The sequence below is a fragment of the Anas platyrhynchos genome, chromosome 4 (assembly GCF_047663525.1).
Source record: "Anas platyrhynchos isolate ZD024472 breed Pekin duck chromosome 4, IASCAAS_PekinDuck_T2T, whole genome shotgun sequence".
NCBI lineage: Eukaryota > Metazoa > Chordata > Aves > Anseriformes > Anatidae > Anas > Anas platyrhynchos.
This window is the reverse complement of record NC_092590.1, coordinates 67,959,582-67,981,332: the sequence shown is the minus strand read 5'-3', so window position 1 is coordinate 67,981,332 and position 21,751 is coordinate 67,959,582. Positions and strand designations below refer to the sequence as shown.

The following is a 21,751-nucleotide window of genomic DNA, read 5'->3' as shown; positions in this document are numbered from 1 at the left end:
GTAATTTTGTCTCAAGGCATAAAGTCACATCAGGATGATAAAAGATTGTTTCAGTACACGTGAACAGCTTGCTTCTGGCTGGTAACTAGTTGCTTACTGAAGAAGACAGACAGACAAAGCTTGATTGACAGAGCTTTTCCATTCCTATATTGCAAGAAATGTTACAAGACGTATACGAGTGTCCCTGATAACGAGGGCTAAAATAACAACCCATAATAGATGGCCATTTGCAAATCCTTGGGATACCAGATGACTTACGCTCGAATATTACAATAAATTTCCTGTGAAATTGTTGCACGCTGCTTTGGGGTAGGATCTCTTCTGCGTCCTCCTAGGAACAGAATTTTTGTTATTCTAAATTGCTCTAATTAGCTCTCCTCAGAGCCCCGTGGCTATAGCTATTAGATTTCCAACACAGCGACAACCTTCTCCAGGCAACAAGATAGTTACAAAATGTACCTTTCAAATTAGTTAGCAAAAAGCTCTGTGAACTCGGAGGGTACTCTGTAACCAGAATGAGATGGATGATTCTGTATTTTCAGCCTACGGAGAAACTCGGCAGAAAGTAGGTAATACACATGCTCTCTTGGGAGAGATTTCTTTAAATGTCTGCACTAAAACTTACGAATTTTGAACATACAGATTAATTATTTTCGTAGTGCTCTCATTAAAAGGAAGGACAGCTACACCCTCCCCACCCCACCCGTGTCTACATGGGACTTAGAGTTTCTGGATTCGAGTCATGATTTAATCTTCATTGTCCTGTCTGAAATGTTTCCAGGGTATAGCTGATCTTCACGGAGATTATTTATTTTTTATTACTATTCTGCACACAAGAATCTGTCCTTAACTTTACACTAGAGATCTTCCTGGGGCAGCCTATAGGATACTACAGGTAAGTGTTCTTTTCTGAGATCTTTTCTAAAGGGCACAGGTATGAATAACAAGTTTGTTTTCGCCACTGAATAGTTCAGTAACCGTCTAACAGCTAAATTAACATTTTTAAATTTGATTTCGCTATTTCCTGATAACCGGCTTGAAAGGTCACTGCTAGAATATTTACAAAGAGATTTTTTTCGTTCCACTTGCTCCCACCGTTGTTCAATATTTGGCTCTGATTAGGCTGACATATAACCTATCTGATCGGGGAGGATATGATACCCTTTTGCGTTAGCCTCAAAACATTAATAATGCAATTCATATTTGCAATACAAGGGTAATGACATTCTGTTTACGGGTTGCATATCAGTAGATAATGCCTTAGCATTAGGAGACAGGACTGGTACTTGTTTTCATAGAAATAGAAATGCCTTAGTTTTTCATTTAATTTTTTGAGCACAAATCTCGCATTGATGGCATTTTTCATCTCAAAAGACTACAAGTCTCTTTCCTACGCGGGTAAAGTTGATTACAGAAAAAGAGCCTTAGCATTCCTTTGACATTTTGCATTTCCAAAATATCACAGAAATTCCCTTGTGCTGTCTGACCAACTTTCTTGCAAGGTATTGAAAGTTTACTGCCCTTGATTTGTAGTCGTGTGGAAATTAGGTTAAGTAACTGCACAAGGCTACAAAGTGAATCGCTAGAAGAACCAGGAATTACCTCCAGACTACCTGGTTCACACAAATCAGAGGCAGGAGTCACTTCTAACCCCACCAAGCTGAAAAGCAACAACTGCTAATCTTAATGTTTTGGAATTCAGGATAAGCATTACTTATCATCAGATAATATTCAAACCCAGCATTTATGGAAAGAGTAAAGGACCGTGTGACATAGAGATGACTACTCTGGAACAAAACGATGCTTGTTATCCAACATCTGGGACTGCAAACCACATCAAGCAACAGATGCTGAATACTAATTAGTAGAGTATTAAAAAAAAATAATAAAAAAAATAAAAAACAAGACAACCCACTAGGTGGCACTACAATTAAAACAAAACAGACTACAACGGTGTAAATCAGAACAAAGCAGGGGAAAGTCTTTTTTTTCTTTTTTTTCTTTCTTTTTTTTTTTTGGTCAAAGAGTCTTCCAAAGTGGGACGGTACTTACAGCCACCATCAGTCATGATGCAAACAAGCTCTGGGTGAGCATGCATGCTCTTATTTTGTGCTGCTCATGCTCCTCAGTCTTGACCCAAAATTCACTTTCACTGTAGATTATCTTGAAAATTTGCTTACAAAAGGCCTATGAACTATCATTTTGGGTAAATGGCTCCTAATACAGGAATTAACTCATTTCAGAAGTCTTGAACCCAATATATTTTACTCAACTATTAATACAGACAATGGGCTCTTTCCACCCTTCTTTTATCAATTCTGCCATTTACTGATCAATCATTGATCAAGCACAACTCCTAGAGATGGTAGGCAGCTGAGAACAAAGAAAGGCTGGCACAGGAAGCTACATGCTAATGGTTTCAGGAAAATCCAACAGAAAATGAAGATAAGACAGGCAGACTAGTTCTCTAGGCATTGTAAGGAACCAGTAATCTTTCCAGGAAACAGTTTTAGAAACTTCAGACCTAAAGGCCCACTTACCTTTTCTGTCTCATTTCTTCACAGCTTTCTGTGGGTAACCTCCTTTATGGTTATTCCCGTTTTTCAGCTTGTTCTCTCAAATCTACTGCACAGCATTACCGGCATCTTCAACAGATTTCCTCAACTGCATCTTTATTATGAGGATGAAGCTTGGGATCTGTTACTTATCTGCTTGCCAGACAGCAGGAGGCAGACACCAACAGCACTTAAGATTGGTCCAGCGCTAATGGTTGGACCAGGTGATCGTGGAGGTCTTTTCCAACCATAATGATTCTATGATGATTCTAAAGCCACACCAGCCCATGGCATACATGCTCTTCCTCTGCTTTGTCCTGTATAGGCAAGCTGTTGGGCTGCATCAGTGTCACATCTCAAAACAATGACCACCAGACTGCAAAACTATTTGCTTAATTCTGCTCTTGGAGATGCTGCCTGTTGACACCCAGGAGTGTTAATGGCGTGCTTCTGGCTCTTCCAAACTGTCCCCCAGGAGCAGAAATGCACCACAAGGTAACTGTAAGTGACAACAAGTCTCTGGAATATAACAATTGCAGTGATAAAAGGCCACTAGCCCTGTTACATCATTATCCTCCTTTCTGCAGAGGCCATGACGTGGCACATCACAGATGAGCAAACTGTCCCAAATAAAGGCTGTGCTGAAAACTTAGTGCAGTCTGCCACATTTTAACTTAGCAAGGTGCTAGATTTTGCAGGATTCTCATGTGGCAAGCTAGAATTTCTTCTGCAGCTTCTTTTTAATAATACTTTAATCATACTCTTGAATGTATCATTTACGAACTTGCATTATGGTATCTGCATCTTCGTTATCCTTCAGACTGATTTTGGAAAGTGCAGCAATGCCTGCAGAAATCAGGTGAACAGCTGGTGTACAGGCGCCTGTGAGTAATCTAGCTCTCACTTTGGGACCATGCAATGCTTGTGTGTGGCTTTTTTCCTCTTCAAAATGATGATCACAAAACAACTGACAGGACTGATGAGGTTAAGAAGCTTGGGGTATCACCAAGGTGGATTTATGTGGCATCCAGTTACACAGGGCACTGGTAGAAATGAGCAGCACAAGCAGGCAGCCGTGTTTCACGGTGTTAACAGCATTACCCTTTTTGATCAAAAAAAAATCAAATTTTAGGTGGTGTTTGTTGTCCAAACAGCGCGTTACAAGCCATTTACAGTGGACGTGTATACATGTATATGATGACAAGCTCCAAGTGGAAGTTTGAAAACCAACCACAATGAGCTGCAACAAGGAAAAAGGGCCTCTCCCACAGCCTAGCGCCCCAAGCAGGCATTTATTACTCGTAACGAGGGCAGTTCCAGAAGCTGAGCCTCAGCCCCCTGTCAGTCCCAGCTCCCACAGGTACACAGAGCGCACCACCTGCGGCTACCCAATCTCCTCGTTCTCAGCCTAACCAGCTCTGACAGGAGACCCCTTCCTGACCTCGGCCAGCGCCAGCCCAGCTGTCTCTCCTGTCACTTACAGCCCCGAAGCGGGGTGAGGAGAGCCCTGCCTGCCCACCCGCCCGCCCGCCGCAGAGCCGCCCCCTCCTGTCCGCCCCCGCCTCCCTCCCCACACAAAATGGCTGCTGCCCGCCTCCCACCACAGGCTGCCCGGAAGAGCTGTAAGTCCCGCCCCCTGCCCTCCCTCCCCCTCCCTCCCTATGGCCTGACGCCCTCATCCCCCTCGCGGATTGGCTGTCGGCCGCGTCCCTCACGGCCCCTCAGCTCGCTGATTGGCGGCGGCCGGGCAAGGCAGGAGCCATGGCGGCGGTGGCGGCCCGGGGCGCGCTGCGCTCGCGCTCCCCGCTGCTGAGCTGGGCGCTGAGGTGAGGGAGCGGGGCCGCGGCCGCGATCGGGGCCGAGCCGGGATGGCGGGGCCGGGCCGCGCTCTCCCAGCCCCGGGCCGGGTTAAACGAGCCTGGGAAGCGACAGCGAGCCGTGAGCCAGCGCCCCGGGGCCGGCCTGGCGTGTGAGGGCCATGGGGGGATCGGTTTGTGAGGTGAAATGTCCAAAAAGCGCTGATCCCTTACAAAAAAAGGCACCCCATTAACGTTATTCTCCTCTTTTTTCGCCCCAGGACGTCTCCGCGACTGCTTTGTGTGGCGACGCAGCAGAAAAACCCCGGGCAGAATGTGGAGGAGGAGCAGAGCCAGAGCCCCGGCGAGCAGAAGGCCGAAGCCAGCCCCGCCGAGAAGGTGCTGGGCGAGGAGAAGGCCAGGCTGGAGGAGCAGCTGAAGGAAGTCACCGTGAGTGCCCTGTGGCGATTGCTCTGCCTCCCTCCCAAACTGCATGCCTCACATCTCGGTGACAGGTTCTCAGTGCTCAGTCTGCTCGCGGTAACGTGACTGCGGTGCAGCTGATGTAATGAAGCTGTAATTCAGTGAGTTCCCTAAACGTAAGCTTAGATACGCTGAGAGACTGTACATGCAGCCCTTCCTGGTCCAAGATGACTGTGGGCAGTTTCATTCTGATTTCTGGATATAACTGGACCTCTGCTAGGCTGGAAATTTGTTACTGGGTTTCACTGATTTCATTACACTGAGATTTTTGCTCAGTGGAGAAATAATCTTTGAAAGTTCATTTAAGGGCTAGAATGCTTTTGAGGTGTGTATTCTGCTAGACTTCCTGAAAGCAGCTGCTGATTTTTCCAAAGGTTAAAGTTAATGATTTTTAGCTTTTGTATAATACTGTACTTATTACAGGGTTTTGAAGTGAGAGTTTCAACCCATCTCTTCTAGAGATATCTTTAAACACAAGACTGGCATGTCATGTTCCTTCTCTCTGGCCTAAAGCTTCTTGCATTCCATCTCGTGCATGACTTAGCAGAGAGTGAAGAATGCCCTGAGAGGTGGCAGATGTGGGTTAAATAAAGGCATTGCTTTTCTGGATGAGTGCTTTAAGTAAAACATCTTTCTAGAACATGTGGCACCTGAAGAGGTAGCCCAGAACCTTCTGTTAAAGCAGTGCCTGTACATCATGTGGACTGAGATTCCTTTCTGCTGCCCTTACTAAAGCACTGAAAGACAAAACAGAGACATCTTTTAATGCTTCTGTTGACAGTATTTGCTATTGGCTACCTAAGGTGTTTTTTCATTCAACTTGTTGACTGTTTTTAATCAGTTCTGTAATTCTTCACATGCATGTGAAAGTCAAGCTTCCTGAGTGTGAAAGCCCAGTGTGGAGTTCTGGTTTAGATCATGGAGCACCCAACCTCAAATGTCAAAGCTTATAAAATTTAGTTATAAATGCATTTACTGCATGGACATTTTGCTAGGAACACACCTAAGCTTAACCTGATAAACAGAGTTAGGGTTTGTAGTTTGTAAGGTTTGAAAAACTTGGAGGACACCCTGTGGTACGTATGTAGAGGGAAGAGATAGTTTGAAAGTAATGCTTGGGTTGAATTTTGTTTGTTACAGTGTCAGAATACCTTATGGCTTATGAAGGCTTTCTGTGAACACTTACCAAAAAAAACAGAAGTCTTCAATTCAGAAAATTTCATGCCTTAACACTTCATAGCGTTTTTTTTTTGTTTGTTTGTTTTTCCAGCTAAGCAGTTAACAAACGCTGAGTCTGGAAGTCTTACTTTCTCTCCCTCACTTCTGTCTGCACTGACACGAAGCAAACATTTGCCTTTGTAAGAGGGATACTGTGATAATTGCCATATTGTCTTCAGATTACTCTTTAGACAGAGGATTCGGGCAATGTAACTGTTGTTTTTTTTTTAAAAAAAAGAGTTGTTTTATACTGACTTTGCAGTTTTGAATCATTGTCAACTACTCGACCGCTTGGAATGAAACCTCTTCTCTAACTTGTTTTTCTTCTTCAGGACAAGTACAAGCGCGCCTTGGCAGATGCAGAAAACGTGAGGCAAAGAAGCCAGAAACTAGTAGAAGAGGCAAAGTTATACGGTCAGTGAAGGCTCTTTTTGTGTATAAGACACAGGAATAACAAGATAAAGTGCAAAGCCTGAACAATTGAGTTGACTGTCCAGAAGTTTTGACAAGTTCTACTTTACAGTTATTCTGGACACTGGGTTTAAAAAAGATGTATTTAGAGGGACAGAGGTTTAAATGGTTCCTTGCTTTGTATCAGAATTGTAATCATCTTACTCTAGACAAGGGCAAGATGGAGCAAGCTGTAGTCAACAATTTGAATTTTTCTTTAAATTTGACATGATTTCCTACCCATATTGCATTGGCACATTTTTCTTTAGTAAGGTTTGCAGCCTGACGTTTGCCTTTTTCACATGCTTGGTCTCAAAACAGAGTGCAAAAAAAAACGAGCATGGAATACTAGCTTGCTTTTATCTTTTCCCTTGTTTTGTTGTTACCGTTGTTCTTGTTTGTTTTACCTTTTATATATGAATACCATTCCTGTTCTGCTGAAGGCCAGAGCTTTCAGATACAGGTAGAACACTGCTAGGAATGTCCAATTGCTGGTTTTGAGGCGTGCTAGAAATGTACCTTTCTTCGAGAGCTGCTGACATCTGATAGAGCTTTCTGATGTTCCAAAACAATTTCTGTTTTACAGAGCTGTGCAAAAACTGTAGAAGAGTGCTGTGTCATCTAAATGTTTGACTGTCACTCCAACTTGAAAAATTAGTTACCCTCCTTTGCCAGCTGTATAGTTTTATTCTGAATGCAAAAGTTTCAATTTCTGCATACAGGATTTTTAGTTAATGTGCATGTTTTTTAAAAAAATCACTCAATTGCATGGCATTGTACAATTTTTATGGATGTTTGAATGCTTCATCCTGAAATTCTTTTTCAGTAAGCGCTGTTTCACTGATGTGCTGCGTATTGCAGAAGAGCCTTGAGTCATAGCTGAGCCCAGAGATGCTATCATAGAAATAAATATTCAAATGCAACTTCTCATGAAAAGTAAATTAAAGATAATCTGAGTGATTATAAGTTTCATCATTCATACAGGATTGCTCTTTCTGTTAGGGAAGAGAAACTCTTCTTTGAGACTTGCGTAAATCCACAGAGATGCAGTCACAGATACCTAGAGAGATCATTTAAACACACAACAAAACAAGAAACTTCTTGAAGAGTCTGGTTAGGTTTGATCCAGATCACTAGGCAACTTGTTAATAGGTGCTTTAGACACTTAAGCCCTAACCATAGTTTCAGGCTAAATTTAAAGTTTTGATTCATATGTTAATATTTTTGGAACTAATTGGATGCTTTTAGTTACAGCTCTCTAAAGAGTTGTGCAGTTATTACAGTGACTTTTTCCTGAGAACTAGTTGATCCCTGTAGATCTTGCAAGGTGCTTCTGTAGTTCATTTTGTTTAAACCAAAGACTTGTTCTCTGGTAATGCTGCAATCCCTTCTTGGTAAGGGATGGGGAGGAAGAATTAAAAAGGCTGAGCGATTAAAAGACTAAATGATCAAGGCTACCAGAATGCAGTGTACTTTGTCATTGTCTTACCTCTGCATAGAAATGTTATTCGACTAAGTTGTGTTGGTTTTTCATGATTGCTTGAGACAATTTACCTGAAGGGAGATTAATCTGGATTCCTCTAGAGTGAGCCAGAGATCAGCTTCAGGACACAGGCTGCTGTTAGTTTAGGAATTACTCACTCCTTGTGAAGCTCAGCTTCTGACACACCGTAAAAGTGGCTTGTAGTGGGAGGGAAGAGATGGGAGTTCCTTCATTGAAGAATGCCTGTTCAACTCTTCAGAGCCCTCATCAGTCTGACTAAAAGCTTTTTCTTCTGCAGATATTTTTAGTGCTTCAGATTAAAGGGGAGGAGTAGGGCAATGTAATGCTTTGGACTTGAGGTGAATCCCACAATGGAAGAGACAAAAGATACGTTCCTTAACACGAGGGAATGCCTTGAAGCCATCTGAAGGTTTTGGTAACTTGTGTTAATATTAATTAACAGCTAACTGTTAAAGTCAGCTCACCAGCTTCAGCTCTTCCAAGTACGATTTGAGATACTTTCTACTTATAACTAGAAGTGGGGTATGAATTTTATTGAATCTGTAATAGTTCTGTGTCATCAGGCAAAACCAGGAAGGACTTCTTAATCCCAAATGTTTACTATGTTACGCCTTCTCAAAAACCTAAAAGGTTACAGGTTAGTGCATAGTGTTTGGTTTGTGCTTTGGTTTTGTTGTTTGGCTTTTTAATGCTTGCTTCCCTCACCAGACTAATCCCGTTCCTTCCCCTTCTGTTTCTTTTTAGGGATTCAGAGCTTCTGTAAGGACTTACTAGAAGTTGCAGACATTTTGGAGAAAGCAACAGAAAGTGTTCCAAAAGAAGAAATTAAGGATGAAAATCCTCACCTGAAGAGCTTGTATGAAGGTCTTGTCATGACAGAAGTACAGATTCAGAAAGTGTTCAAAAAACATGGCCTGCTCAGACTGAATCCTGTCGGAGCCAAGTTCGATCCCTACGAACACGAGGCGCTGTTCCACGCTCCCATGGAGGGGAAGGAGCCGGGCACTATCGCACTAGTATCCAAGATTGGCTATAAGCTGCACGGGCGTACGCTGCGGCCGGCCTTGGTGGGTGTTGTGAAAGACGCTTAGCTGCTTAATCAGAGAATTGAAAATGCCATACAATTATTAAACAGCTGGATGGTTTTTCTCTTACATCATGCTTCCCTTATTCCCCTGTCCCACAAGAGGTTTCAATGAATCCGTTGAGGTCTCCCAGTCAAAGTGAAGCAAACAATGAATTTCTGTTGCTTAGTGGCCTTCAACATGGGTGTTCTTTAGGCTCTCTTTGAATAGTTACTACAACCATGGCTTCTGACAGTGTTACACTGAAAGGAAGTAAATGCTCACAAGAACCTTGCAATCTCACATTTATCACGGCGTAGATTGCAAGTCCACACAACGGTTCAAAGAGTTCCTTTTGGGTTTTAGAACCTAATGTTGCAGAAGCAGGTGAGGTAAAACAGAAGACCAGTTCTCTGCAAGTATCCATCAGCTTTTGCATGCTGATGGATATGTTTTTTTGTGGTTTTCTTTCTTTTTTTTTTTTTTTTTTTTTTTTAAGAATGCCAATTCAGAAATAGTCTCTCAACATCTGAAACTGAAACCTTTGTGACTTCTGACCTGTAAATAAAAGGCAGTGGAGAGCAGACATGCTTTGTTCCACCCTATTAGTTCTCCAGTAAAGTTGACTCACAAAAACCATCTAATACTTGTATGGCATTGAAGAACCAATAGAACTTATCCTATCTCTGGATTTTTAATTTAATATTGTATAAATTGGTTTAAACAATTTTGATAGTCCTGTAACTTCCAAGCTCTATAATCAGTTTGTTATGCAAACTGTAGGTAAAACCCTGCTGAAATATACCTATATAGAATACCTATAGAAGTGAATAGCCGAGAGTTTGGTACCTACTATATTTTAGAATTACATAAATAATTGCATGTAAGTGGCTCAAACACAAATGTGAATGGTTTCATCTCCATTTCTTTCATTTATTCATCTTGGGTCTTAGGCTGCAACAGAACTTTGCCCACATGCAGCTCTTGCCACATTTAATTCTACCTGCTGCTCCCAGTTGTGCAGAATCAGCCTAAAATACAATACAGTGATTAACAGAGTACTTTGTTCTGCATCTGTCTGGTCACCTGGATCGGAGTGGATGGGACTTGGCAAATCAGAGCTGACAAAGTGTCTGTCCTCTTAGAGCTTCAAAGTCCAGGTGTTTAACACACAAGACAAACATCAAAGTTATGCACCTTATTTAGGATCTGGTAAACAAACAGTAAGTACTTCTGAATTTTTCACCTTCGCTTCTGGCTGTCTCGGATTAAGGAGCTTCTTAGTTTAAGGCTCTAGTATTTTTTTATTTTTTAAAATTCAGGTGCAGAGTTGCCAACAGTTCACCGAATACTACACCTATTCATAGTGAGAAGTGATTATTTTTTTTCCAGTACTGGTTTGCCTCATGAGAACCAGACAGGCAACTAGGAACAGCCAAAGTGCATACAGCTGTTTTGGGGTTAATCACACTTGGGAATTCACTTAGTCTTTCTCAACTAACAAAATCAATGCTTTGACTGGATAGGGGAGGGAGAATAATTTTTGGTGACTGTGAAGACAGCTTGAGTGTTAACTTCTTAAACTAATCAAGAACAGAGATGAAAAGGCAAAGATTACATATAAAACTACAGGAGAAAGGGATTCCATACAGCTGAAGTGAATTTGGTAGTAACTTCCTCCCAGCTGTGGCTGTGGGATAGAGGATGGAGGCTGGAACCTGTGTTCAGCTGTGACATGCCCTTAAGGGACCAGCATTAACTTCTGTACCTTTTTAAAAGCAAACAAAACCCACTCTTACCTAAACTAAATTTAACTTCTTCAGTGCAGATTCTTCCAGCAGGACAATTAAGGCAAAGGACCAGGTTCTTCCCCAGCAAATCAAGATCTTGTCAGTGAGCTCCAGCACCTCTTAATGTCTTTTTTTGCCTACATTACTTAATTCAAGGTATAGTTGAACACAACTTACTGGTAAAGGTTCAGCACAAGACTCAAACTCGTATCTTTAATAGCAGCTGAGCTGACTTGTTCCTTTCCCTCAGTCTGCCCCTTCTGAGAGGCTGTCAGTAAGGAGAACCTTTAGCAAGAGCTCAGACCACCGCTGTACAGCAGCGTACAGGTTGGAGGCACTGAAGAAACCAAAGCCCAGGTGGTTCTGAAGCTCAAGCGTAAGAGCAGTTCACAAAGCTGCCAGTGCCACTACTTCTGGCTCAGCTGATTGAGCAAGATCATTTCTCTGCCCACCACCATTTAGCTAAAAGCATCTCTATTTACAGCTGGGAAAGTTTTAGTGATTTTCATCATTGCAATACAAGCTACATTGCCATGAAATCAATGATGGAAAGAAATTTTAATACAAGTTTATTTACCAATATACAATGCAAAAACCTAGTAAAATGCTGAGTGCGCACAACATCAGTTAGGTTTTACATGATTTCAGCACAGGCATTTGTGTGTCTGGCACAGCGACACCAGTACACCACTCAAATGAGTGCAACATTCCCTTTAAGGAAGCAGCTGATGAACTTAAAGTGCTCACCAGGTGCCTTCCTTCACAGTATTTTAATTCATCATCGCTTAAGAGCAACCGGGGCACATGCAAAAAACATTTTGCAAGAAAGAATAGGAAACCAAAAGGCTAAGGAAGTCAGTTACAGTCGCAAAGAAATTTGATGCAGCCACCACACAAGAGAATAATGGCAGAGTGCTTAGGTTGTGTGATTAACGAGGCTGTTTGTGGTCCAAGACTGGTGCAAACCCACTTGTGGAGTTCTTAGTGCTTGCTGGGACCGGGCAGGACATAGGGCAGGAGGTCTGCATCCAGCACACTGCCTAACGAGCCCTTTGGGCTGGGTCGCACACAGAGCACAGAGGTTACTGCTCCTTCATTAGTGAGCAAATAGTGCTGTAAAGCATCACTGGACTGATGGAAGGAAGTGACCAGCAGCCAAACAATTACTGCTGCCTCGACCAGTAGCAGAAGACTGCTGTTCTGAACAGCTGATGGACTGGCACTTTTTCATAGCCTTACATCAATGCTGTTAGGCAGGTATTAGCATTAGGAAATTTTTTAGTCAGGAAAATAGTCAAGAGGTAAGCATATCAAACACCTTTTCATTAGCCACATGAAGCCTGGAGTATTTGTACACTACAGGAAAGGCTTCCTGATAAACACAAGAGACAAGCTGAAGAGCGTTTGCCGTGGTTGTTCTCAGCCCCTTCACCACACAAGAGAAGCAGCAGAGCTCGAGTCAATTGCTGGATTAAGATAACTGCATCTCAACTGAAGAAAACAAAACAGCAGCTCATAACGAAGGAATGCTTAGGCTAAATCGGTTCCACGTGAAAATATGGAACAGCAGCATCCTCTAGTGCAAGTCACCTTTAAAATTAAAAGCACAGCTGACACTGAGACATTGCTTCTAGGGAAGCCCTTTCCAAGGGAGCAGCATTTGCTAAAGCAAACATTTACCACCTTGAATTTGCTTGCAAGTATAAAATAAATATTGATATCCATATTTCATACATTAAAAATACTTTTATTTTACATTCATTCTGATGTTCAATAAGTTACGTCTAGCACCAAAGAAACATTTTGGAGGGGCTGAGGAATTAAGCAAAGTGTAAGCACAGAATTAATTTCTACAGCATTTAAATGACTCATTGGTGCCTAGGTTTTTTGTTTTTTAAGTTATTGTTCAGATTGGCATCAGGCTATTGCTTCAGTTAGACTTAGGTGTGCCGAAGCACTATAGAAATATAAAAGTTATATTTGAGAAAAAAAAAATCAGAAGACCCACAATTCTTTTAAGCTCCCAGCCACACAGAGCTGAGGCTCCCGACCACCACCAGTGTTATGGCAGCTGGGAAACGGGGTGCGGGAAGAACCACATTGCATAACTACAGTCCTAGAAAGGATTCCTTCCTTTCCACGGGAGTAGGCCAGAGGAAATCTTGGTTTACACCTTCTGAACTTGGCTTGTGTGCTCCTTGTACGCGCGTGTTGGTGAAGCTGCTCAGCACGCGCGGGCAGTTACACCCCTGCCACGGGTCTGCCTCAGGGAGCCCACAGGTGAGCCAAACAAGAAGTGACATCAGAGAGGACATAGCCCTTTCCTTTTCCAAGGGACAGAATATAACAAGCTCAAAAGAAAAAGGCACTAGAGTTTGGTTTTGTGTTTCTCCTTGGAAACGCTGGCTTTGTATCTGTACCCTCTGTTCTGAACCCCCTGCTAACGCTGCCTTCACGCTGCTGGCTCTGCTAACTGAAGACCCTTTCTGGTCAGCGTGCCTCTGGCAAGGTGCAGCATTAATACTGGTTCTAAGGTTTCACGATATCCTCACTGACTACAGCCCAAGGTAGCCACACAAGATTGCATTTCCAGTGTGTGCATTTGTTCTGAACTCTGTCAGGTTCCATTTTTTGGCACATCACACTCCAGAAGAGCTGCCCAGCTGGCCTCTCCGTCACCGCTTCCTGCTCTGGACAGCATCAACTTGTTTGTTTTTTTTTTTTTTAATTATTCATTTGGGTAAATGCCAGCACAGGACCTTAAGAATTAAGTGAGGCTAAGAATCCTTTCCTAGTCATCCTTCAACATCGCTCCTTTACTCGGCACATACTGCTGACATACTGCTGCGGCTCAGGCGGTGCCGCCCTGCGCTCTGCTACGCTGCAAGTTCGCGCCTGCTGCCGGCACCCGGCTCGCTCTGCAGCCCTCTGACAGCTCACAGCGCCCTGCCGAGCGCGCCACTACCTCTGCAGCACGCTGACACCACCGCTCTGCCAGCCGCACATTGACGGTTTCAACCTCAGCACGTTTAGCCCAATGCATTTCACAGTGTGTGCAATGAGAAGCCAGGAATGGCTTGAGTTACACTTCTGTGCTTCAGGAGCACAGCAGCTGTGCGTTTTGATCTAAATCACTTAGTTTTGTTTCTAAAAACCAATCTTGGGGGTCACTAGGAGCTAGAGAAGGTAGCTCCTGACCAAATTCAGGAGGCAGCTACGTATCCTCAGCCCACCTGTGCTCAGAAACCCCAGGCACCAAAGGAGGAGGCTCCCCCAGCAGGAGCTAACAGTGATTTTTGCTGCCTGAGGCTCCCAAAAGCTGTGAGCCAGTTACCTGCATGCTCACCTGCACCACCTTTCTGGCCAGAACCCAACACTTTGCAGCAGCGCTGACCCCAGAGCAGAGCACCACCACAGCTGCCTCGCACTCCTGCAGCTTTGCTACATAACACTGAAGCTCTCCGCGGGGTGTTTCGGCAACAATTCACACCAAACCTACAGCCAGAGCAGCCGGGTGCAAAGGCAGCTCCCCCACAACCCTTCTCACAGCACAAGCACCCAAAGGCACCTCACCTACCGCCGTCCTTCCTTCCCGCCCCCCAGCACGACTCATCCCTGCAGAGCCTCTCGCCCCCTGTCCCACCACCCCGGTGTAGTTACTAAGGAGAACACTCTGACAGCTTAGCAGCAGCCACACAGATCCCTGCTCACCGTGCCTGAGAGCCCAGGACTTTCCTAAGTTCTGCTTTGCTGCCAGCATTATGCCAAAAACAACGGGGAGAAAACAATTTCGTTTGCTGGAAACCATTTCCCACCTTCAAAAAAATAAAAAAGCAAGGGCTACACTGACACTCGTTTGTCCAACAGTAACAGGTCTACCCTGGGACCATTGGACTTGAGTAAGCTCCCACGGAAGAGATCTGTTCTAACGATGTACCCAAAGCAAAGCACTCTAACGAGTAACGAAATCTAACTGAGAAGTGTCACGAGTAAGCATTTCTCATGATCCAAAGCAAAAGTCTACTTGAACAATGGACCATGAACATTATGGATTTTTTTTTGCCTTTTTTTTTTTTTTTTGCCTGTTTTGAATGAGAAAATTTCTGTATCTTTGGGGAGGGCAGGAAAAAAATAACGGAGTCCTTGAGGCTGCAATGGGGCCTCTGACGCGATTTCTCGGAAGAGTTTCATGAAGCATCTCGGGATATCCACCCGCTTTCTGTTAGAAAGTTTAAAATCCTTTTCTTCAGTACCTTATCTAAGTAACTGGGAAGGCGGCTCTTTGAAGGGATTCCTTGTCTTTTTTGAAGATGGTCTTTAATGATGATGGTTTTCACAGTCACGTAACGTGCAGGACTCAAGTTTAGAGAGCTGCAGAGCACTTTTTCCCTGTCCGATAAGAGTTCAAAGCCAGGCAGGTTTTCAATGGCAGCAAATTCACCTTCTTTACCATCTTCCTTCCCCCTCTTGGAACTGGCTATGTTTTTGTTCTCCTTCCTCTTTTCCCGTTTGTGCCTGGCTGCCTCGTACTCTGCCGACTCCTCCATTTTGGTGATTCCATTGCGGCGATACCGCTGCAGCTCCCGAATCTTCGCTCGAAGTATTCTCTCCTTGTGCATGTTCTCAAAGAAGTCCTCAAACTCCTTACAGGACATGAACTGGTACAGGGGCCTCAGCTTCAGCCTCAGCTCCTTCTCTTCCTTTGTGATCTTTCGTTTGGGCGTTTTCTCCTTGTCCTTTTTATCCTTCCCCAGGAAGGCGGGCACCAAGTTATAGTCTCGTGCAATGTTCTTCCGCCGCTGCCTCTCCTTGAGTTTCCTCACGTACATGTCTACGTGGGCTCGTTTGAGCTCTATTTCCACGTCGTCGTCGTCATAGTTCACCGAGAGGCCGCTGATCAGAGTCTCGGCATCCTGATCGTACTCGATCTCGTAGTCGTCCCGAAGCGGCATGTAGCCCAGCTGCTGCTGCTCGGCCACCGAAATATCCAGCGGTGGGAGTGGCGTTGTCAAGCTCGGAGAAAGCGGGCCGCCGCTCGGGCACGTGTGGTCCGTCACCCGGTTGGGGATTGTGTCGGGGATGCAGGCCTTGCCCAGGTTGCCGTGGATGTACATGCTGACGTAGTGTTCCATCACCTCCTGCGGCGTGCGGGAGGCTCCCACGTGCGCAGCCATGTCCTCCTGCAGGGAAACGAGGAGGAGCAGTGATGTGATTCCTGTTACACCCCAGGTATAACACGCACTCCTTCCCCATCCCTAGAAAACCAACCCTCAATACCCTGACTGTTGTGGCAGTACTGAAATGAGACACGCTGCCACGTGTTTAGGTCCAGGTGAGTACTTTAGGTCCAGGAAAGCATTTACAAGTGCACAAGGGCACGCAAGCAACGACACAAGTATCAGGAACATGTGAGGCCACAACGAACATCAGCACGGGAAGCTGCCTCGGGTCTGCCTCTGGTTAGAGGAGCACTGCCCGGGCTCTGGATCCGTGTGGTAACTGCTGGGCATCCGCTGCTCTCCTGGGAAGTCGCCTTGCTGCCACCACGCAGTGCCTGCAAGGTCCCTGTGAGTGCTGAGCCCACCGCCTCGTTGGGGGCTGTTCGTTTATAGTGTGCCCTGAGTACTTTCAGAGCAATACAGAAATAAGACACACGGCATTTATGTCTCTTTTCTAATTAGTTTGTTATTAAACGAGCTAGAGTTATCATAGCCCTCAAGAGTTTGAAAAACAACCCTAGAATCACGAAGTTATGGGATGGTGAAGGTTGGAAACACCCTCCAGGACCACCTGGTCCACCCCCCCCCCCCCACCACGTCCCCAGGCACCACACCCAGCCCCTCCCCGAACACCCCCAGTGCCGGTGACCCCCCCACCCCCCGCACAAGCCACCTCAGCGCCCACCCGCTCCCCCCGAGGCCGCCCCCCCCGCCCGTTACCCGCCCCTCAGCCACCCCCTGAGGCGGGCGCGGGGCCGAGCGCGGCCTGCCCGGGGCCGGCCGTGCCCTTACCCAGTTCCCGAAGCCGAACTGCTCGATGGCGTCCAGCAGCAGCTGCTCCTCGCGGCTGCTCCAGCCGCCCTCCGCCTCGGCGCCCCACAGCGTGAAGCGGCCGCCGTCCACCAGCTGGTAGCCGTGCCATCGCCGGTGCGGCCCGATCTCGGCGCCGGCGGCGAAGCACTCGGGGCACAGCTCGATGTCGGCGCACTCGGTGCAGCGGAAGCGCAGGGAGCTCACCTCGGCCAGGCAGTACACGCAGTACTTCTTGCCCAGCTCCGCCATCTTACCCCCCCCTCCCCCCCGCCTTCCTCCTCCTCCTCCTCCTCCTCCTCCTCCTCCTCCTCCCCCCGCCCAGCCGCGCGCGCGCCTCGCCCCGCCCCGCCCCGCCCACCCTCCTCCCCCCGCCGCGCGCCGCAGCCAATCGCGGAGGGGCTCTCCCACCGCTAAGGGCAGCGGGGGTAAAGAGAGAGGCCGGCGCCCATTGGCGGAGGGGAAGGCGACCGCCCGCGCGGAGGCCAATCGGAGAGGGGGCGCCGAGCGACCCCGCCGCTGAGTGGTTGGTAAAGGAAAGGGGCGGGGCTTCGGGGGCAAGGGGTGAAGGGAGGGGCGCTGAGGCGTTGCCATAGCGACGGGGGAAGCCAGGGGGAGGCCGGCATGGCGGCGGGGACGGGGCACGGGGACGCGCCGGGAGACAGCGGGGCAGGAGCGGAGGGGCCGGGAGCGGAGGAGCCGAGAGTAGAGGAGCCGGTGCCCCAGGAGCCGCCGGGGCTGGAACTGGGGGAGCCGGGACCCGGCGAGGCAGGACCGGAGGGGCCGGGCCCGGGACCTGAGGAGGCAGGACCCGGGGGGCCAGGGCCCGAGGAGCCGACGGGGACGGAGCTGGGGGAGCCGGGACCCGGGGAGCCGCCAGGACCCGGAGGAGCAGGACCCGAGGGGCCAGGACCCGGGGAGCCGCCGGAGCCGGGACCGGAGGAGCCGGGACCCGGGGAGCCGGGGCCAGAGGAACCACCGGGGCCGGGGCTAAAGGGGCCGGGACCCGAAGAGCCAGGACACACGGAGCCGGGACCCGAGGAGCCGCCGGAGCCGGGACCCGAGGAGCCGCCGGGGCCAGTCCCGGAGTCCGCCCCCGGGGCCCCCGAGGTGCCGGCGGAGCCCTCAGGTCCCGCTGCGGCCGCGGAGCCGCCCGCCCCCGGAGCCAACGGGGCCGCGCCGGGACCCTCGGAGAAGGAGGAGGAGGAGGAGGAGGAGGAGGAGGAAGGCGGCGACCCGGCGGAGGAGCAGCGGGAGCGGGCGGCGCTGCTGGAGGAGCACCGCGGGCTGGCGAGCGAGCGGGAGCGGCTGCGGCCGGCGGGCGCCCTGCTGCAGCTGCGGCTGGGAGAGCTGCTGAGGCTGCGGAAGGGAGAGAGGCCGGCGGCGGGGGGAGGAGGCGGGCGGCAGGCGCCGGCCTACGGGGAGCGGCTCCGGGAGCTGAGGGAGCTGCGGGAGGTGCGGCAGCGGGCCCAGGCCGCCTGCGAGCAGCGGGTGAGAGCCCGCAGCGGGACGTGCCGGGAGAGCGAGGCCCGGGCCGAGGAGCAGTGGGAGGCTTTCCAGCACCGCAAAAAGGCCCTGGCCCTCCGAGCACTCGGCAACAGGCTGGGCGGCCGGGCGGCGGCCGTGCAGGTGGTGGACGGCGTGCTGGCCAAGGAGCAGGTCAAGGAGAGAGCGGTGAGGGAGGTGAGGAGAGTTCACCCAGAGTTTGGGTACCTCTGGGTACCCCTGGGCTGCTCAAGTTTCCAAAAAGGACAGGGTTGTCCTCTTAAACCTAGGGCGCTGCCTTCCGGGGGCTCCACAGAATCATTAAATCTTGCCTTGAAGCTTTCCTCTTGTCACTACCGACTTTAACCCCAAGCACTTCTACCACAGCAAGACGAGGATTAAGTTAAATCATTCTTTCACTTCTGCCCCTCCAGGTCCGTGTGGAAAACGTCAAGGTGAAGCTTGAAATCCAAAGCCTTGAAGCGGTCTTGAAAGCCCAAGGAGAGCTGTTAAAAGGCCAGAGTTTCGCAGACTTGGCGTACATGAAGAAAGAGAATCAGAAGCTCGTCGAAAAGTTTGATGACCTCTGTGGTGAAATTCTGAAGCTCAAAGCGCAGGTATCCACAGCAGTGCACATTCTCAGCCATTACAGGGAGAAACTACGGTTTGTGGAGGCTGAGAACCAGGTCAGAGAAGCCGAACTGATGGACATTGACATCCTTTTGTCACAGAAGAGAGACTTCCTCACCAGAAAGAAACAGGCCAGGGACAGGCTGCGGGCAAATACCCTGAAACTGCAGCAGAAACGTGGGCTGGTTGGAAATGAGGTGCTGCTTCGGGACTTTGAGGAGAAGGTGGATACCCTGGAGTTGTTACGTCAGCAGCTGGAAACCCTGAAACGTCACCACACTGGCCTGATCCTTACACGTAGGGAAATTAGGAAAAAAGTCAGGGAAGCCAATTCAGTTCTACCTTTTTAGGCAAAGAAAGCATGGAAAAGATATACGCCAAGGAGTTCTCTGTAGTTCTCATTTTTAACATGCTTCTTTTTGGTAAATCCTAGGGAAGATATTACACACGTACTCCTGAAAAAGACTTTTCTAAACGACATCAATACTTGGTAGTAAGTGATTATAGTACTCGTTTCTGAGTGACACCATATACCTATTCACTTATTTTTTAAAAAGAAAACCAGTCCAAAGCCTACACTTCTGGGAAATCACCTGTGCTTGGTCCTGTAAGGCCATGGCAATATTGTTTAGGCCATGGCAATATTGTTTAAGCAGAGCACTCACCGCACTCTGATTCAAACCCTGCTTCTACCACCCCCCACTATGGTTCTTACACTTTAGTATGAACTTCATCTGTAAGCTAAACCTACCTGCCTTCTAGGCAGGTCCTGGATTAAAAATAATTAATTATAAGGGTTACTTTTCATAGATGTGGCCAAGCACTGAACAGAGAAGCGTACTGTGAAAACCCAGCTTGCCTCGCATACAGCCAATACGCTGCAGAAGCACCAAATCCCTCACCCATTCTGTAAATACAGTTGGCTGCAAAGTTTGTCTTGGTGGCGTACAAGAAGAAATTTTTACTACTTTAAAAATATACATCCATCTTATTCAGAACTAGAGTTCTGGTGGTTTTTTATTATTATTTGTTTTACTTGGTCTTTCAACTTTTATGGACCCTCAGCCTTGTGTGTGATATGTCATGGTGTGGGACAAGATACGGAGCAGCATGAACCCATCACCATTTTTGTCCCCTCTGCACTGTTCAACTGTAGTGTCAGAATTCCAGAAGACTGAAGAAAAAGGAGGGGAAGAGAAATGTTCACGCATGTATGTGTATACAGCTCACACAGCTGTAGTTCCAGGAAGCAGCTTCTGTTTTCAAAATGGCGTATTCCTAAAATTCCCACAAGACACATGAAAAACGGCATCTACAAGACTTATCTACATCATGCAGCTCTTGCTGCTGCGAGGGCAGCATCGTTTTTCACTAAGGCAGGGGATGATGTTGAGAATACAGAAACATCTTGGGCCAGTAAAATGCCGGAGTTGCGATGAGTACGTTCTCCTTCCTGAAAGAGCTGCAACCAACCAGCTGATGGGCAGCCCAATTATTGCCTGATTCTTGAACCTAGCAAATTGCTCATTTCCATCCATTTCTACGTTGCTTAGACAGACCTGATCTTTTTAGTCAGAATTAGGTATAGAAGGCCCAGACACGAGTCTTTAAAGGCTGTGAATTTTGCAGCAAAGCAGCTACATCCCAGTGGGAAAGAGGAGGAGGGGAGTCTTTTGGTCTCCCACCACAGGCTGGAATCACACCCTGTGGGACCAGCATTGCTAAGCTCTACTTGAGCTGCAGGTCCCAGCCCCGAAGTTGCATACGTGTTTACACAAAGCACACAGGGCACTGAATACACTTGCAAGGGGATAAAAGTAGATAAGCACGTAAAGACATTCCCAACAACTTACTCCTTTCTCTTTTAAATGAACTAGGTTTTCTGAACTCTCTAGTTAAAGGCCAGAACATAATTGGTTATTACACTATTGAAACTTACTTTTTTTGTTCTTTTTTGTCACGGAGAAATGGCAGTCTTCAAAGAGATCAGTGGTTTCTTACTTGGTACAGTCATGCCGAGCAATCTGGTTATATTCTTCTAGGGTCCTGACAGTTTTGCTGAACTATTCCATAAACAGAAAAAAGTCAAGTACTCTCTAACTTAGTAGCTCACAACCTGTTTATGAAGACTGACTATACACAACTAGGAACTTTTCACAAAATGCCAGCGTATCTATCTGTTGCTGGATAGTAAAAGGACACAAGTGCAACTGCCAGCCATTTATCAAGAAAAAAAAGACATTATAAATCATGACCCTTCACCATAACCTCGTGTTTGGTAATGGGGCTTTTCTCCTGCTGAGAAGACTGGTTATTGCCCAGGTTGAGTAGCCTCTTAATGTTCCGTGAAACTGCTTCCATAAATACTACTGGATGATTAGCAGTCACGTCTGTAAGAGAAGTAACTCTTATCTTATTAATTAAAATTCCTGCCAGGGAAATTCTTAAACTTCTTGCTGCTTTTGGCTTAAGAGAAGGTTTCCTTCCATCTCTTAACTTCCTAAAGGTTATTAAGCAACAAACGTACACAGGTAAAGGGAGTGAGGAGCAGGAAAGTACAGCTCGGGTGCTTTTCATTGCTGCACGTTTGAGATCTGGAAAAGACAGGAATTTAAGGTGCAAATGAAGTTGACAGCATATTCCATGTCCCTGAGATGGGATTTCTACTGAAACATACTATTAAGACATTAATCCTCACAATGCCTCCAGGGTTTTTTCTTAGTCCTGCGCTGCTGAGATAACCCGCT

General features: G+C 47.1%; 4 protein-coding genes across 4 annotated transcripts in view; 2 read left to right on the top strand and 2 right to left on the bottom strand.

Moving 5' to 3' along the window:
- The window catches only part of SORCS2 (sortilin related VPS10 domain containing receptor 2), a 594,922-nt gene extending 590,879 nt beyond the window's left edge, over positions 1-4,043 (bottom strand). The window contains exon 1 of the mRNA XM_072037800.1: positions 2,541-4,043. The gene's annotated coding sequence lies outside the window, so the exon portion shown is untranslated. The remainder of the gene's footprint in view (positions 1-2,540) is intronic.
- A 181-nt stretch (positions 4,044-4,224) lies between these two features.
- On the top strand, positions 4,225-9,973 carry GRPEL1 (GrpE like 1, mitochondrial). The gene is made up of 4 exons (XM_027457433.3): positions 4,225-4,381; positions 4,633-4,801; positions 6,385-6,466; positions 8,751-9,973. The coding sequence occupies exons 1-4, from the start codon at positions 4,317-4,319 to the stop codon at positions 9,095-9,097; spliced, it is 663 nt and encodes a 220-aa protein (XP_027313234.3). The 5' UTR covers positions 4,225-4,316; the 3' UTR covers positions 9,098-9,973.
- Positions 9,974-11,412: 1,439 nt separating this feature from the next.
- TADA2B (transcriptional adaptor 2B) lies at positions 11,413-17,177 on the bottom strand. The gene is made up of 2 exons (XM_038178801.2): positions 16,872-17,177; positions 11,413-16,040 (listed from the first exon to the last, which is right to left on the bottom strand). The coding sequence occupies exons 1-2, from the start codon at positions 17,139-17,141 to the stop codon at positions 15,048-15,050; spliced, it is 1,263 nt and encodes a 420-aa protein (XP_038034729.1). The 5' UTR covers positions 17,142-17,177; the 3' UTR covers positions 11,413-15,047.
- A 291-nt stretch (positions 17,178-17,468) lies between these two features.
- CFAP184 (cilia and flagella associated protein 184) lies at positions 17,469-21,504 on the top strand. The gene is made up of 2 exons (XM_072037798.1): positions 17,469-18,572; positions 18,809-21,504. Exons 1-2 carry the CDS (start codon positions 17,514-17,516, stop codon positions 19,352-19,354), a joined length of 1,605 nt encoding a protein of 534 aa, XP_071893899.1. The 5' UTR covers positions 17,469-17,513; the 3' UTR covers positions 19,355-21,504.
- Positions 21,505-21,751: the final 247 nt, after the last annotated feature.

What these genes read in the sequence shown, in the direction of transcription:
- GRPEL1 (XM_027457433.3), top strand. Translation starts at nt 4,317, where the DNA reads ATGGCGGCGGTGGCGGCCCGGGGCGCGCTGCGCTCGCGCTCCCCGCTG. An exon ending in AGCAGCTGAAGGAAGTCACC is followed by an intron (nt 4,802 to 6,384) that starts GTGAGTGCCCTG and finishes TTTCTTCTTCAG; the next exon opens with GACAAGTACAAGCGCGCCTT. An exon ending in AGAAGAGGCAAAGTTATACG is followed by an intron (nt 6,467 to 8,750) that starts GTCAGTGAAGGC and finishes GTTTCTTTTTAG; the next exon opens with GGATTCAGAGCTTCTGTAAG.
- TADA2B (XM_038178801.2), bottom strand. Translation starts at nt 17,141, where the DNA reads ATGGCGGAGCTGGGCAAGAAGTACTGCGTGTACTGCCTGGCCGAGGTG. An exon ending in AGTTCGGCTTCGGGAACTGG is followed by an intron (nt 16,041 to 16,871) that starts GTAAGGGCACGG and finishes GTTTCCCTGCAG; the next exon opens with GAGGACATGGCTGCGCACGT.
- CFAP184 (XM_072037798.1), top strand. Translation starts at nt 17,514, where the DNA reads ATGGCGGCGGGGACGGGGCACGGGGACGCGCCGGGAGACAGCGGGGCA. An exon ending in AGGAGAGAGCGGTGAGGGAG is followed by an intron (nt 18,573 to 18,808) that starts GTGAGGAGAGTT and finishes CTGCCCCTCCAG; the next exon opens with GTCCGTGTGGAAAACGTCAA.